The sequence below is a fragment of the Tachysurus vachellii genome, chromosome 5, assembly GCF_030014155.1.
Source record: "Tachysurus vachellii isolate PV-2020 chromosome 5, HZAU_Pvac_v1, whole genome shotgun sequence".
Lineage (NCBI taxonomy): Eukaryota > Metazoa > Chordata > Actinopteri > Siluriformes > Bagridae > Tachysurus > Tachysurus vachellii.
In genome coordinates, this window is record NC_083464.1 from 5,137,501 (window position 1) to 5,150,846 (window position 13,346).

At 38.1% G+C, this 13,346-nt stretch overlaps 2 protein-coding genes and 1 pseudogene across 3 annotated transcripts; 1 reads left to right on the plus strand and 2 right to left on the minus strand.

Moving 5' to 3' along the window:
* LOC132845434 (trichohyalin-like) overlaps positions 1-8,403 on the minus strand; it is a 65,111-nt pseudogene extending 56,708 nt beyond the window's left edge.
* On the minus strand, positions 823-5,026 carry zic4 (zic family member 4). Its single transcript, XM_060869572.1, has 2 exons — positions 3,859-5,026; positions 823-1,603 (listed from the first exon to the last, which is right to left on the minus strand). Exons 1-2 carry the CDS (start codon positions 5,024-5,026, stop codon positions 1,206-1,208), a joined length of 1,566 nt encoding a protein of 521 aa, XP_060725555.1. The 3' UTR covers positions 823-1,205.
* On the plus strand, positions 5,406-13,055 carry zic1 (zic family member 1 (odd-paired homolog, Drosophila)). Of its 2 annotated transcripts, XM_060869577.1 has the most exons (4): positions 5,406-5,534; positions 9,437-10,763; positions 11,341-11,504; positions 12,008-13,055. In XM_060869577.1, exons 2-4 carry the CDS (start codon positions 9,761-9,763, stop codon positions 12,203-12,205), a joined length of 1,365 nt encoding a protein of 454 aa, XP_060725560.1. In that variant the 5' UTR covers positions 5,406-5,534; positions 9,437-9,760; the 3' UTR covers positions 12,206-13,055. The 2 variants fall into 2 exon arrangements, with proteins under 2 accessions (XP_060725560.1, XP_060725561.1); XM_060869578.1 differs by lacking the exon at positions 5,406-5,534 and having other exon boundaries at positions 9,221-10,763.
* The last annotated feature ends 291 nt before the right edge of the window (positions 13,056-13,346 follow it).

The following is a 13,346-nucleotide window of genomic DNA, read 5'->3' on the forward strand; positions in this document are numbered from 1 at the left end:
AGAAAGAAAGAAAGAAAGAAAGAAAGAAAGAAAGAAAAAAAAAATCTAAATATTAACACAAATCGGGCTGGTATGATTATTTTCTGTCTGTTATTTTCACAATAAAGCATAAAACTAATTTGATTAATTAAAGACTTAGAGTGTAAAACTATTTATTTATTTATTTAGTTAGTTAGTTATTTATTCATTCATTTTATAAATTTGTCCCTTCTCGATAACACTGTTATAAATGTATTTTCTTTGAAGGTGGAATATAGGCTACTCGTTATTATTACATATTATTTTACACATTTTATTCAAATTACTGACAACTTACAAGGCATTTCGGTACACATTTTAAGGTCTCGTGTTTTCATAAAAATGGATTGTTGACGAGGTTTACAAAAATCACAAAATATGGTCACATTGCTCAGTGAATAATAGTAAATGAAATGTCATATCAAATACAATAACCATCAAATTGTATTGGCTGCATAAAACACAAGAGAATATTGTCTACGTCTTTATGAAATTTGAATTATTCAAATAATACCAAATATTATTATTATTTTATATATATATATATATTTTTTTTTTACAAACAATAGTAGCAAACATTTAAAAATAGCTAAAATACTGGACCTTACAAAATTAATGTTGACACACATTAAAACGTTGTAATTTACATATGTACATGTTTTTTATATATATTGAAGCACTTTGGTTCGATAATACAATAAAAAAAGAAGATGAAATTTAATACTAATTCCAAAAATAAATTAAGAGCTTATTGAAGACAAAACGAAAAATCACAATTTTATAAAATAATACATCTTTATGCATACACAGACAATCCCTGGTGTTGAATGAACACACGCGGTATTTAATTAACACCTGTAGTGTAAAATTAAATCTTACAGTGTTGAAATAACTTCTACAGCATCCAAATATAAACACTCTAGGTGTGAAAACAACACTGGGCGTTTTAATGTGTGCGACCGGTCAGTACACCATTACAATAAAATGGACACTGGTGGTGATAATAGTTCAAATTCAGTCCACGTGGGGGACAAGTTGGCCACCTCAGTTTTGTGGTTTGGCTGTGACATGTATCTGTCAGTGAGCCAGTGTATTGGGGCCATTTAACACTGCCTTACTGACTCTCAAATGGCCCGAGGCTGTCTTACAAAAGTAGCCACGAGCACACGGTTTTGAAACTCATGTTTTCAGGAGTTCTGATACAGTGGACCCTCTGAAGGGTCCGGGGTGGACGATCCGCTCGGCGGGGTGTGTGTGCCGCCGGGACCCGAACTGTGACACACGTACCACTCGCTCAGATTGGCAGGCTGAGATCCCGACAGAGTGTCTCGGCCCAAATCGGACGAAGGAGAAACGAGAGACGGGGTTGAGGACTCATAGCCGGAGCTCGGAGGCGGTGGCGACTTGCAGTGCACCTTCATGTGTTTGCGCAGGGAGCTCGGGTGTGTGTAGGATTTGTCACAACCGCGCACTTTGCAGTTGTACGGCTTGTCGCTGGTGTGCACGTGAGAGTGCTTCTTCCGGTCGCTGCTGTTGGCGAATCGTCGATCACATCCGTCAAACTCGCACTTGAATGGCTTTTCGCCTGTATTTAAAAATAATTGGAAAATATTTTACTTAATATTTTTTTCATTGCTGATAAGCACAATTTGAGTACTATAGTTGAAGTATTTTTTATTTATTTTGCTTTCTATGCAATAAAATAATCAGCTTATATACTAGTTTATGTGTGTGTTATTAGTCCAACAAGTCAAACAAAATATTTTTACAACACAATATGAAGAATATCAGTGTGCACCAGTACAACCAACCAACATCCCAACACCCTTAAAATGTTGGGCCTATATGGTGGGCTGTAATTGACTGAACAGATCTGTCCTCACATCTCTGTCCCTTGGGGACTGATATTTAGACTGTTAGCAAACTGTGGAAGTGGACCCTGGTGTCACAGTTGTTATTAGCAGGTCAGAAAGCGCTTCCTTTGCTTTTTGCAATTCCTAATTGTCATTGTCATACGCATATGAGCACGATGTCTGATGCAAACAGGGCCAAAAAAATGTATATCACAACACCACAAAGTATTAAAGATAGCAAAACCAAATAAAATCAAGCGCTTATTTTAGTTTACGCAAAACGTGGACTCTGCAAAAAGACGACTATGCGGCTATGAATAGTTGAATTAATTACATTCAAGCCACAAGACATTGATATTTTTTTGTTCCGCAGCGCAAGCCGCTTATGAGAATATGTAATTGCTGCTGTCTAATTAAACTTGCGTGTTGAATATAAATTTGACCTTCAGCTGTTGGGCTGAGAGAGCCAATCAAGGCTATAGGCTATTAGTGTAGTACAAGAGAGAAACGAGGAAAGACACCCTTGGGAAACTGCAACCATAAGCAAAGATTCAGATTCCACCACGTTGGAAAATAATCATGGAGAAAACTGGATATGGGAAAATTTGACAATGTCTAAGGATATAGCTAGGATAAAGGAACCTGTAGTTTAATTAATGTTGAAATAATGTGAAAAAAAAGAAAATAATAATAATAATAATAATAATAATAATAATAATAATAATAATAACGATAATAATAATAACAATAATAATAATTATTATTATTGTTATTATTATTATTATCATTATTATTATTATTGTTGTTGTTGTTGTTGTTTTTATTTATTTATTTATTTATTTATTTATTTATTTATTTATTTATGGGGGGGGCAGACCAGACCATATTAAATATTAGAAGTTAAGCAGCAAACATATATGCCCTGTCCCTGTTTTTACTAATTTATTAAAGTATAAACAGTCAGGAGTGAATACTCTGACAATATGGATTGTGTGATGTAAATTATTCAAGAAATAGTATGCAGTGAACTCAAGGCCTTTAGCTCTTAGCTTTGAACGACTTGTTGCATATCACCGTTAATCAAGACCTTAAGCGTAACCCTTCATTAATCACTACTGCAATAATTAACTTGACTTTGGCCATTCATGCTGCTTGCATAGTCAATCGTTGACAATCTTGCATATGTGGTATGCATTTTTAAAAAAATATGTATATATTTTCTACATGTTTTAATCCTAAGGCTGTCTTCTTGCGGGAAAAATAATGATATTAATGAAGACTGCGTAAGTAGCATTTCTATAGGCTAGCTAGCCAGGGGTTAATATATCCCTCTCACCTTCTCTACATTAAGCACAAAAGAATCTCATCAAGCACATCAACTGGTGCAAATGGAACTCAGTAACATTACATTCACAGAGACGACTATTAGGACCTTAGGCAATATTTGTAGCTTAACTTTTTTTTTATCAACAGGCAATACTTTTGGACACACTCCTCAGACTAGGCCCCACACCACAAAACAAACAATAAAAAAATACATGCCTCAGCTTCAAAGATACACAATACAAAAGAAACTCAGCTTCCATCATATGCAGAGACACCTCGATAATCACACGTTCCTAAACGATGCAATGCGTAAAGAAATTTTCATTTGGCTTTTTTTTTTTCTCGGTTCATGACGGCAGTGATTTAGTGTAACACCCAGACTGTATGGACATTAGTATAATAACACATACAAAAATAATAGATCTAACAGTATAGTGATAGTAAAAAAAAAAACTTACCAGCTACAATGATAAAGATGCTTTAAACTGCACTTTTTTTACAGCTAAATTAATGTTCGTGCATAACATTTTTGAATAACATTCGTATTTATGTCTCGATAAATCTAAACTAACCTTAGAGTTGCAATGTGAATACGATTACTATAAAGCGAGCTGCGGTTAAAGGAAGTAATCGCTCTACAGAAACGAAAATAAAAACTAACCTGTGTGCGTCCTCTTGTGGATTTTCAAGTTTTCTGACCGGGCAAACACTTTACCACAGCCAGGGAACGGACACGGAAACGGTTTCTCTCCAGTGTGCACTCTGATATGGTTCACGAGCTTATATTTGGCTTTAAATGGTTTCCCTTCTCGCGGACACTCTTCCCAAAAGCAGACATGATTCGCCTGCTCGGGTCCGCCGACGTGCTCGACGGTCACATGCGTCACCAGTTCGTGCATGGTGCTGTAAGTTTTGGAGCAGAGTTTCTTGGCCGAGTTTTCTGGCTCCAGCCACTTGCAGATGAGCTCTTGCTTGATCGGTTGCCTCATGTAACGGAAAAATGCACCGTGTCCATGATGGTGATGGTGAGTACTGAGGTTCATGTTCAGATTGAGACCGTGGAGAGGCGAAGATGTTGCAAACGGATCCGATCTGTTGTTCGCCACTTGACTCAAGTGATCGGTCCTGACGTACATGTCGCCCGGTAAGCCTAGCCTTATTTGTCCGTTCGAGGCTTGGCCACCCGGTGCTCCGTTGGACGGATGCTCATGATGGAGTCCAGGAAAGAGAGCATGCGCTCCGGCGTCAGGGTGAAGGTGGCCATAGTGTCCCGGGTAGCTACCTGTGGTCGAGACAAACACTCCGTGGTGAGAGGCGGAACCAGAGGTCTGCTCGGTCAACGCGGGCATGGCGCCTTGAGCTGTCAAATCTCGGCGAATAAGGAAATCCCTACCTGCGGATAACGCCTGGGCCGCGTGAGACATGGAGTACGGGACCGTCGCCGCAGCCTGCACCGGGCCGAAAGCTCCCGTTGGACTGGAGACCACTTCACCGTGGCCTGCGATATGATGATTGTGATGGTGGTGGTGGTGGTGGTGGGGATAATGATGGGCTGGGCTGATTTTGAGGGCCGCCGAATGCCCCATGGGTTCTGGCCCGAATGGACTCGGCCCCAGGCGGGGTTCCGCCGTGATCTCCCCAGGGTGCGCGTGAGCCATTGAGTGCGCGTGCCCGCCAAACCCCGGGAAGCCTGTCACGCTCTGAGGGGTATGGTGGTGATGATGATGGTGATGGTGGTGAGCCCCTGCCAAGTCAACTAATCTCAGTGCCGTGCTCCGTTTGGAAAACGCAGGGTCCATCACGGGGCTTCCCAACGCATCCACGCTCATTACTCCTAATTTTCTTTTTTAGAATAACTTGACAGCAGGCAAAATAATAATAATAATGATGATGATGACAAATATATTTTAATCGCGGTGGGAAAAAATACAAAACGAGAGGAAAAAAATATATAAAACTTGCTAAAGTTTAGTTCTTATCTATCTGCCTACATGGGATCCCATTCGGTTGAGAGGCAGCAGCGGGACGCTTTGATAGACTGAATGGAGATTCATGGCAGGCGCTGCAGCCCGCGGAGCTAAACAATCATTCCGCGCTCTAATTGGTCAGAGCTCTGTGATTGACGTCACTTGTGACAGTTTCCAATGTGAAGGAGAAGGAAAAAATGTTTTCTAGTGACAGCAAGCAGCCAGAGCGCCTGCGCCGAGCCTTGGGGTGAAAAAAAAACTTTTTTTCTGTTGTTGTTATGCAAAGGCTATTGTACATATAAGTGCAATGTCTAGAATTGCATCTAAAAAGCAAAGCAATCGTCACGTGACTGCAAGGAAGATCTATACAGTAGGTTTTTTTTTTATATTAACAAAGTTGCTTCTGATTTTCGCTTACGTCGCTCTCAGACTAACCCTCCGATCTAACACTACTCGCAGCTTGCTACTGGTGTCTTATTCCTTTTTAACGTGCTCATTTGTTATCCTGCATGAGGGAAAGTATTTCAACTCAACCTTTCCATAGCATAACCATAATCTAATGTGGAAAATGTGAAATAGATAAAGCAGCAACGTTTGTTGTTGTTGTGTGTCAGCTGCCCATCCATTTGGCTCCGTCGGCTTCGTAAAGGAATCAGTGTCTCTGAAATGCTCCAAAATAAAAAAAAAAAAAAAGAAGTAAAAAACACTCCAGTTTTGCAGCGTGTAGTAAAAGAGCTGTTGTTATGAGCCGATGTAATTTAGTTTGTGTCCGAGAGTGGATCATGAGCGCCGGAGGAGGCACTTCATCAGGAAAGAGTGTGCAGGGTCAGCAAAGCTAAGCAGGCAACACATGGCTGCATTGAGCAGCCCAAATCAACTTCTTTTGCTTATCTGTTGTGGCTTAATAAATAGGAAATTAAAATACTATCCATTATGTTTGGCTGAGGAGTTAGCCAAACAGGCAACACATGGTTATGCACAGTATTCCAAAACAGCTTATCTATTATGACAATATATTCGAAAATAAAATCGTATTGACTGTATCTGCTTATTATATGTGAGACTTAACCAAGAAGCTAGCACGTGGCTGCACGTGGTATCCATAAAACACTTATCCTGGTTGTATACTGTGACTTAAATAATAGGAAATTAAAATATTAATAAGTGTGAGTGTTGGTGAGCAACGCAGCACATATATGCATTTAATACCATTTAAATACACTCATACTTATCTATGATGACTTAATTAACAGGAAATTACTATATTATTCATAATATGCGGTGTGTGTAGTGTTGGCTGTAAAATGTGGCCCAACACATATTATGAAGCATAAATAATAGAGTATTTATTACACTTTTAGCTTGGATTTATTTATTTATTTATTTATTTATTTATTTATTTATTTATTTATTCCATGGGAGCTGTGTATGTAATCAGGTACGTAGCTTATAGAACCATATTAAATAATGGATATAGTGAATTATTATACTCTTTTATAATTAGCCTATTATGTGACGTTGCAGTTCGATATTAATTAAGAAAAATGTAACTCCTATTTTTTGAATGTTTTTTTTTTTTAGTTATTTTTCAAATTTCTACAAAAACTTTAGGTTCAATTAATTAAATAATCTAATAATCAACGCCTTATTGAATGGTCTATTCTTGCTCACTAGGTGTGTGTAGCCCGTGTTAATGAAATCAAACAGAGACTCTGTGTGTGTGTGTGTGTGTGTGTGTGTGTGTGTGTGTGTGTGTGTGTGTGTGTTTGTGTGTGATGTGACCCCAAAGGGGTTGAGGGGTCAGACAGTTACCATTAGATTCATGTCACATAGCAGACGCGCAAATCTCCATAAGCATTGGGCGGACTGTTGGAGAGAGAGAATTATACAGGTCTCTCTATCACTCACTGATTTGTTTCTCTCCAGGAGAGATGAGGCCTTTAATGTCTTCTGACATGTCACACCAACATTTCATAAGCTCGAGGCCAATGTCGCGAAATGTAAACCGGTTTAAAAGCTGCTATAGGCTCTTAATAAGCTTGACAAGATCGTTTTTATGTCCATTATGGATTTAGGTTACCTTGATACGGGATTTAAGATGACTTCTTTTAAGAACGTGATGCTGGTTTTACCTGAGCGCATAAATAATAAAATGTAAGATGAAGATAACGTTTCACAGCATTTAACTATAGCACCAACCAACAACCACTAGTTATGCAGTGTTTATTTTATTATTGTAAGAATTTTAGCCATAAAATGCAAAATTCTTCATTTACACTCCAGTCACACTCACACACGTCCACGATTAGTAGTGCTTTAATGCGTGTTTAATAATTGATCTAAGTAAATTGTAATTCTTAATTCTCCAGGGAACATTCTCAGATTGATCCATCAGGACATTAGTGACAACTCCAGACGATCTCATGCTAAAAACAAGTAAACATCACTTGAATTATGACGCATAAAGAAAAGCTTACCTCCACTTGCTTGTCCCAAATTTATATATATATATATATATATATATATATATATATATATATATATATATATATATATATATATATATATATATATATCCAGGTGTTTCTGTTGTTGTTTGGTTTCTAAATAAAAAACACACCTATAGTGTGGATTATGAAAACTAATTTTTGCGTATAAAAACTGAAAAGTAACAGAAAACGGACTGTAGAATGTTAAAAGATGTAACAAATCCACGTTCAGTAATTGATTTATTTCATGTACTGATGATTTGTTTTATTATTATTATTAATAGGGAACACATATTGATAATAGCAAATGGAATTACACTTTTTACACGCATCCCAGTCTGAAACATTGATCTTATTCAACCAACGGAGAGATTTCTGGATTTTAGTAATTGCAACGCGACTAAATCCTTTGTTTATAATTTCAATACTTTCCGATATGAAATACGAGTCTACATCTTTTTTAACTAACAACAAAACCCACATGCAATTATATGCAACAAGTCTTTTGCTTATCTGACAATGGTCTGTTCTGACGTCATTTCCAGCAGCCAAACCCCTTGACCGTTTGGAGCTCAGTAACTTTGGCCTTTGCCTTACCGTGTTCCACCTGTTGAAGAGGCACCATCCATATTTCTTTCTAAAAGCACCCTCAAACAAAAATTTCATTTCAAGAACTCTCTCTCTCTCTCTCTCTCTCTCTCTCTCTCTCTCTCTCTCTCTCCCTCTCTCTCGCTTTCTCTCTCTCTCTTTCTCTCTCTCTCTCTCTCTCTGGAATGAGGTGGAAAATGTACGGAGCAGAGCTGCAGTCCGGATTTGATTTTCATGGCTCGTATGGCTTTGAACTGCAGCCGCGCGGAGTTTCCTGCGGTGAGAGTACCGCAAATCCCACTTGATAACTTCGACAAGCCACAACTTTTTTTTTTCCACGCAACGTCCCAATACTGGAGTTTTGCTATATTAGCCTAAAGCATGGACAGATATTTTATGAAAGTGACGGCGTTTAAACATGCCGATAAAACTATAAAACAAAAACCAGTAAAAAAAAAAGCTTATAAATGTATGTCTGTTTTAAAAAGTAACCCCATGTCTGAATAGTGTTCTTGGTTTCCGTAGCTGATGTTTTTAATGCAAAACGGAATTTAAAATGGATCACAATGACGAAAGTAACTCAACATCATAACACTATCAACTTATTTTATGAAAAACATCTGACATTGTTTAAGAGCTTCGCCTTTGTCTTAATTTCTCCTATTTTTTATAATAATAATAATAATAATAATAATAATAATAATAATAATAATAATAATAAAATAATAATAATAAAATAATAATAATAATAATAATAATAATAATAATAATAATAATAATAATAATAATAATAACTGTGTTTTTGTTTACATGCCTTACAGATTTGTATAGGGGAAAAACCTAGTGAAAAAAAAAAAAAAAACTCGCACTCTAGGCTTAAGCATCCCCCAAATTCTGACTTCTTTTTTTTCATGAATTTCATGGTGAAATCAACAGTCAGTCTGCCTCCTCACTATATACAATATACCGCAGATTGATGATGTAAACCGACCAATCGGGCCGGCGCTGATGAAGCTCGCTCTGTTATTTGGTAAAGGTGAATGTTAGTAAAAGGAGGGGTAGTTGAAAAGAAGCTTACGCTCACCAATGACCGGCCACGCACGGGGGTCACGTGCTGCCCCCAGCTCCCTTCCCCTCCCCTCCCCATTCATCAGGGGTGGACTGTGTGTTGTCTTTTCAATTCATTTATCTGCAGGAATGATTGCGACTATCAGTCCGAAGCAGCTCGACTCGCGGAGGAGGAGGTGAAAAGTTTGGGAAGAAGATAAACCTGCAGAAAGGACAGAGACAACAATAATCGCGCGTGATTTTTGCACGCGCGCATCGTCGGATGAGCTGGACTTGGGGGGAAATATTTTCCCTCGCCACTTAAAAAAAGTGAATAGAAGTAAACAGGAGACTGGAGTTTGCTTGGGTTGCATTAAGTCAAAGAAAAATAACCCCAGCAGAGACAGTTGTTATAGAGTTGCTCTTGACTTGTGCGTGATTTCTCTCAGTCTGCTCCTGTTGCGGGCTAAAGATGCTCTTGGACGCGGGAGCACAGTATCCGGCGATCGGAGTGACTACTTTCGGTTCCTCCAGACATCACTCAGCGGGCGAAGTGGCGGACCGAGAAGTAGCTTTGGGGATCAATCCGTTCGCAGACGGCATGGGCGCGTTCAAAATCAACCACGGCTCGCATGAGCTCGGCTCCGCCGGTCAGGCAGCGTTCTCCTCGCAGGCACCCGCCGGGTACGCGGCCGCGGCCGCCCTGGGACACCACCACCATCACCATCACCACGCGACCCACGTTGGTTCCTACTCCACGGCGGCAGCTGCGGCGTTCAATTCCACTAGGGACTTTCTCTTCAGGAACCGGGGCTTTGGAGACGCGACAGGCGCGCAACACAGCCTTTTCGCTTCTGCCGCCGGAAGCTTCGCGGGGCCACACGGGCACTCGGACGCCGCCGGGCACCTGCTTTTCCCAGGACTGCACGAGCAAGCAGCGACACACGCATCCGCTTCAAGTGTGGTGAACGGTCAGATGCGTCTGGGTTTTTCCGGCGATGTGTACGGTCGTGCTGAACAGTACGGACACGTGGCGAGCCCTAGGTCCGATCCACACTATGCCTCAACGCAGCTACACGGCTACGGCCCCGTAAACATGAACATGGCTGCACATCACGGTGCCGGTGCCTTCTTCCGTTACATGAGGCAACCGATCAAGCAAGAGCTCATCTGTAAATGGATCGAACCGGAGCAGCTCAGCAACCCGAAAAAGTCCTGCAACAAAACTTTCAGTACCATGCACGAGCTCGTCACTCACCTGACCGTGGAGCATGTCGGCGGACCCGAACAGTCAAATCATGTCTGTTTTTGGGAAGAATGCTCACGGGAAGGAAAACCGTTCAAGGCCAAATATAAGCTCGTCAACCATATTAGAGTGCACACCGGAGAGAAACCGTTTCCGTGTCCGTTTCCAGGCTGTGGCAAAGTGTTTGCTCGATCAGAAAACCTGAAAATCCACAAGAGAACGCACACAGGTAACATAGATTTATTATTATTATTATTATTATTATTATTATTATTATTATTATTATTATTATTATTATTATTATTATTATTGAAGCTGATTAGCAAACGCAATTATATGTCAATAGTGATGATAATAATAATAAGTAGCATTATTGTAATAATGTTATATGTTGGTTATATATTACTTTTTAATTATTTATAACTGATTATTTTTACATCTGAAGTCTAAATTGAATTTAATTTAGAAGTCTTATGAAGACCTCTTGCTTAGAAGATTTATTTTAATTAGCTATTATTACATTTATATTTATTATACGTTTATTATAAATTACTAATGTATCAACATCATTAAAGGTGTAGTTTTAAATATTATGGTTTTGTTTATTTAGATTTTAATATTAAAGTGTGCAGTGTAAAGTCGCAAAAAAAATTAAAGCTTATACTTACTTCTTACAGTAAAATTACTTGTAGCATTTAATACCATAGATACGCTTTGCCATGCATTTAAAAAACCCATTATTCTGAATGAAAAATAAACTGATTGTATTTTTTTGTTTGCTTGTTTTTTACGCTTTTGGTCTGTAGGTGAAAAACCTTTTAAGTGTGAGTTTGACGGCTGTGACAGGCGGTTTGCTAACAGCAGCGACCGAAAGAAACACATGCACGTCCACACGTCAGATAAACCATATCTGTGCAAAATGTGCGACAAATCATACACACATCCCAGCTCCCTCCGGAAACACATGAAGGTATGTAAAAACAATTGCGATAAATGCAGGTATTTATATGTATTTTTCATTCTGCATTTTTTCGGCTGTATTTTTTCCTTTCTTTTTCTGGAGTCTTATTTGCATAGTGAGAGTGTGTTTTAGAGAGAGAGATAGAGGGGGAGAGATACAATTCTACGGAGTCGTTATGGAGAGAAGTGTTAGGGAAAGCTTAAAAGATTAGGCTTTCTTCTTAGTCCCAGTTAATTATGATTTCTCTTGCATAATAAAATGAGAAAAAAAAGAAGAAAGAAAAAACAATTATTTAACAAATATATATGGTTTTATACTTTAACATTTAAATTAGTCTAAAAAATATTTATTTATTTATTTATTTATTTATTTATTTATTTATTAAGTATCGTCTCACTACCGTGAAGTTTGTATTTAAAGTCAGTTTCTTTAAAAAAAATATATATATTTATTTAAAAAAAAATATTTAGCATGTTTATGAATTTACATATTCCCTGTTATTTTAATTTCAGGTTCACGAGTCGACGTCTCAGGGCTCACAGCCGTCTCCAGCAGCCAGCTCGGGCTACGAGTCCTCTACTCCTCCTACCATCGTCTCTCCATCCACAGAGAACCAGGGCAGCAGCTCCATATCGCCTTCAGCCTCCTCCACCGTTCACCACACCACCACCTCCACCCTGGCCTCAAATTTTAACGAATGGTACGTGTAAATATTTTCAACAGCAGCAACAACAAAATAAAAAAGACTGCAGATTGTAAGACTGCTTGGAAATGAAAACAATCAGCCTGTTTGCAAGAACTCTTAGAGGAAGAGAGAAATAAAATGGAGAACTCCGATTGTTTTCTGGCTATATAGCAGAATGAAATGAGTGCATGGACGCGGTGCGAGGCCGACAACAATAGACTAAAACGTCTTTCCTTAATATACATATATTTTTTAATTTTCATTTCATTTTTTTTTAATTCTTTTTTATCCTTTTTCTTTTTTGGGAGAGACTGCTCACCGGGGATCAGTTGCATGCTACACGCAGGTCCACAAAAACCCTGCCTTTTTTGTACATAAAGATTTACCTAGTTTAAAATGTAATATTTTTATTTTGTAAATAGTCATAATACAGTTTAAGGGAATTTGTGAAAAAAAAATGTGGTCCCTAGATATATGGAAAAATGAGATGGCTTTACGAATATTGCGATGATTTAGCCTTGACTGAAAATGGAGAATGTTATAGTTAATGTGTACCAAATGTGAATTACTCAGTATTATACCGTCTACACGTTTACCTAACCGACTATTAGTATTAATGTGCTTTTGTATCCAGTGCAACATTTCGTCTAAAGTCCAGTCTGAGTAGCACAATTGTTGTTATTTAATGTCATGTCGATAAATTGTGTAGTGAAAGCCTGAAACGTGTCAATCTTGTTTATGTATAAGTGATATAAAAAATATAAAAAAAAAAACAAAAAAAAAAAAACCAATCCTGTCTATTGCAATGCCACTTTGCAGGAAATGATGACCTGTATTACGGTTCAGTTTTCCATATTTATCCGCATGTAAAGGATCCGGTAACTCATGTTATAGACATATAGGCCTTATCGGTATTTATGGAGAAATGCGTTTGGTAGGGTATGTAAAATTTAGTTTTCCAAATAATGTTTGGTTACAATTTCGTACAATATTAAAGAATTAAACGTACAACATTCAAAATGCCTTTTTTTTTTGTTTTCTCAAACATGTGCACTCAAAAAGAAAAGGAAACATAAGACTTACTGAAATGATAAATAGTAAAAAAAAAAACAAAAAAAAAAACATTTTCAACTTTCAAACTATGAAGTTGTTATTAAAATATATAT

Excerpts from the sequence above, each read along its gene's own strand:
- zic1 (XM_060869577.1), top strand. The coding sequence starts at position 9,761 with ATGCTCTTGGACGCGGGAGCACAGTATCCGGCGATCGGAGTGACTACT. Across the intron at positions 10,764-11,340 it reads CCACAAGAGAACGCACACAG|GTGAAAAACCTTTTAAGTGT; the intron begins GTAACATAGATT and ends TTTGGTCTGTAG. Across the intron at positions 11,505-12,007 it reads CCCTCCGGAAACACATGAAG|GTTCACGAGTCGACGTCTCA; the intron begins GTATGTAAAAAC and ends TTTTAATTTCAG.
- zic4 (XM_060869572.1), bottom strand. The coding sequence starts at position 5,026 with ATGAGCGTGGATGCGTTGGGAAGCCCCGTGATGGACCCTGCGTTTTCC. Across the intron at positions 1,604-3,858 it reads CCACAAGAGGACGCACACAG|GCGAAAAGCCATTCAAGTGC; the intron begins GTTAGTTTTTAT and ends TTTTAAATACAG.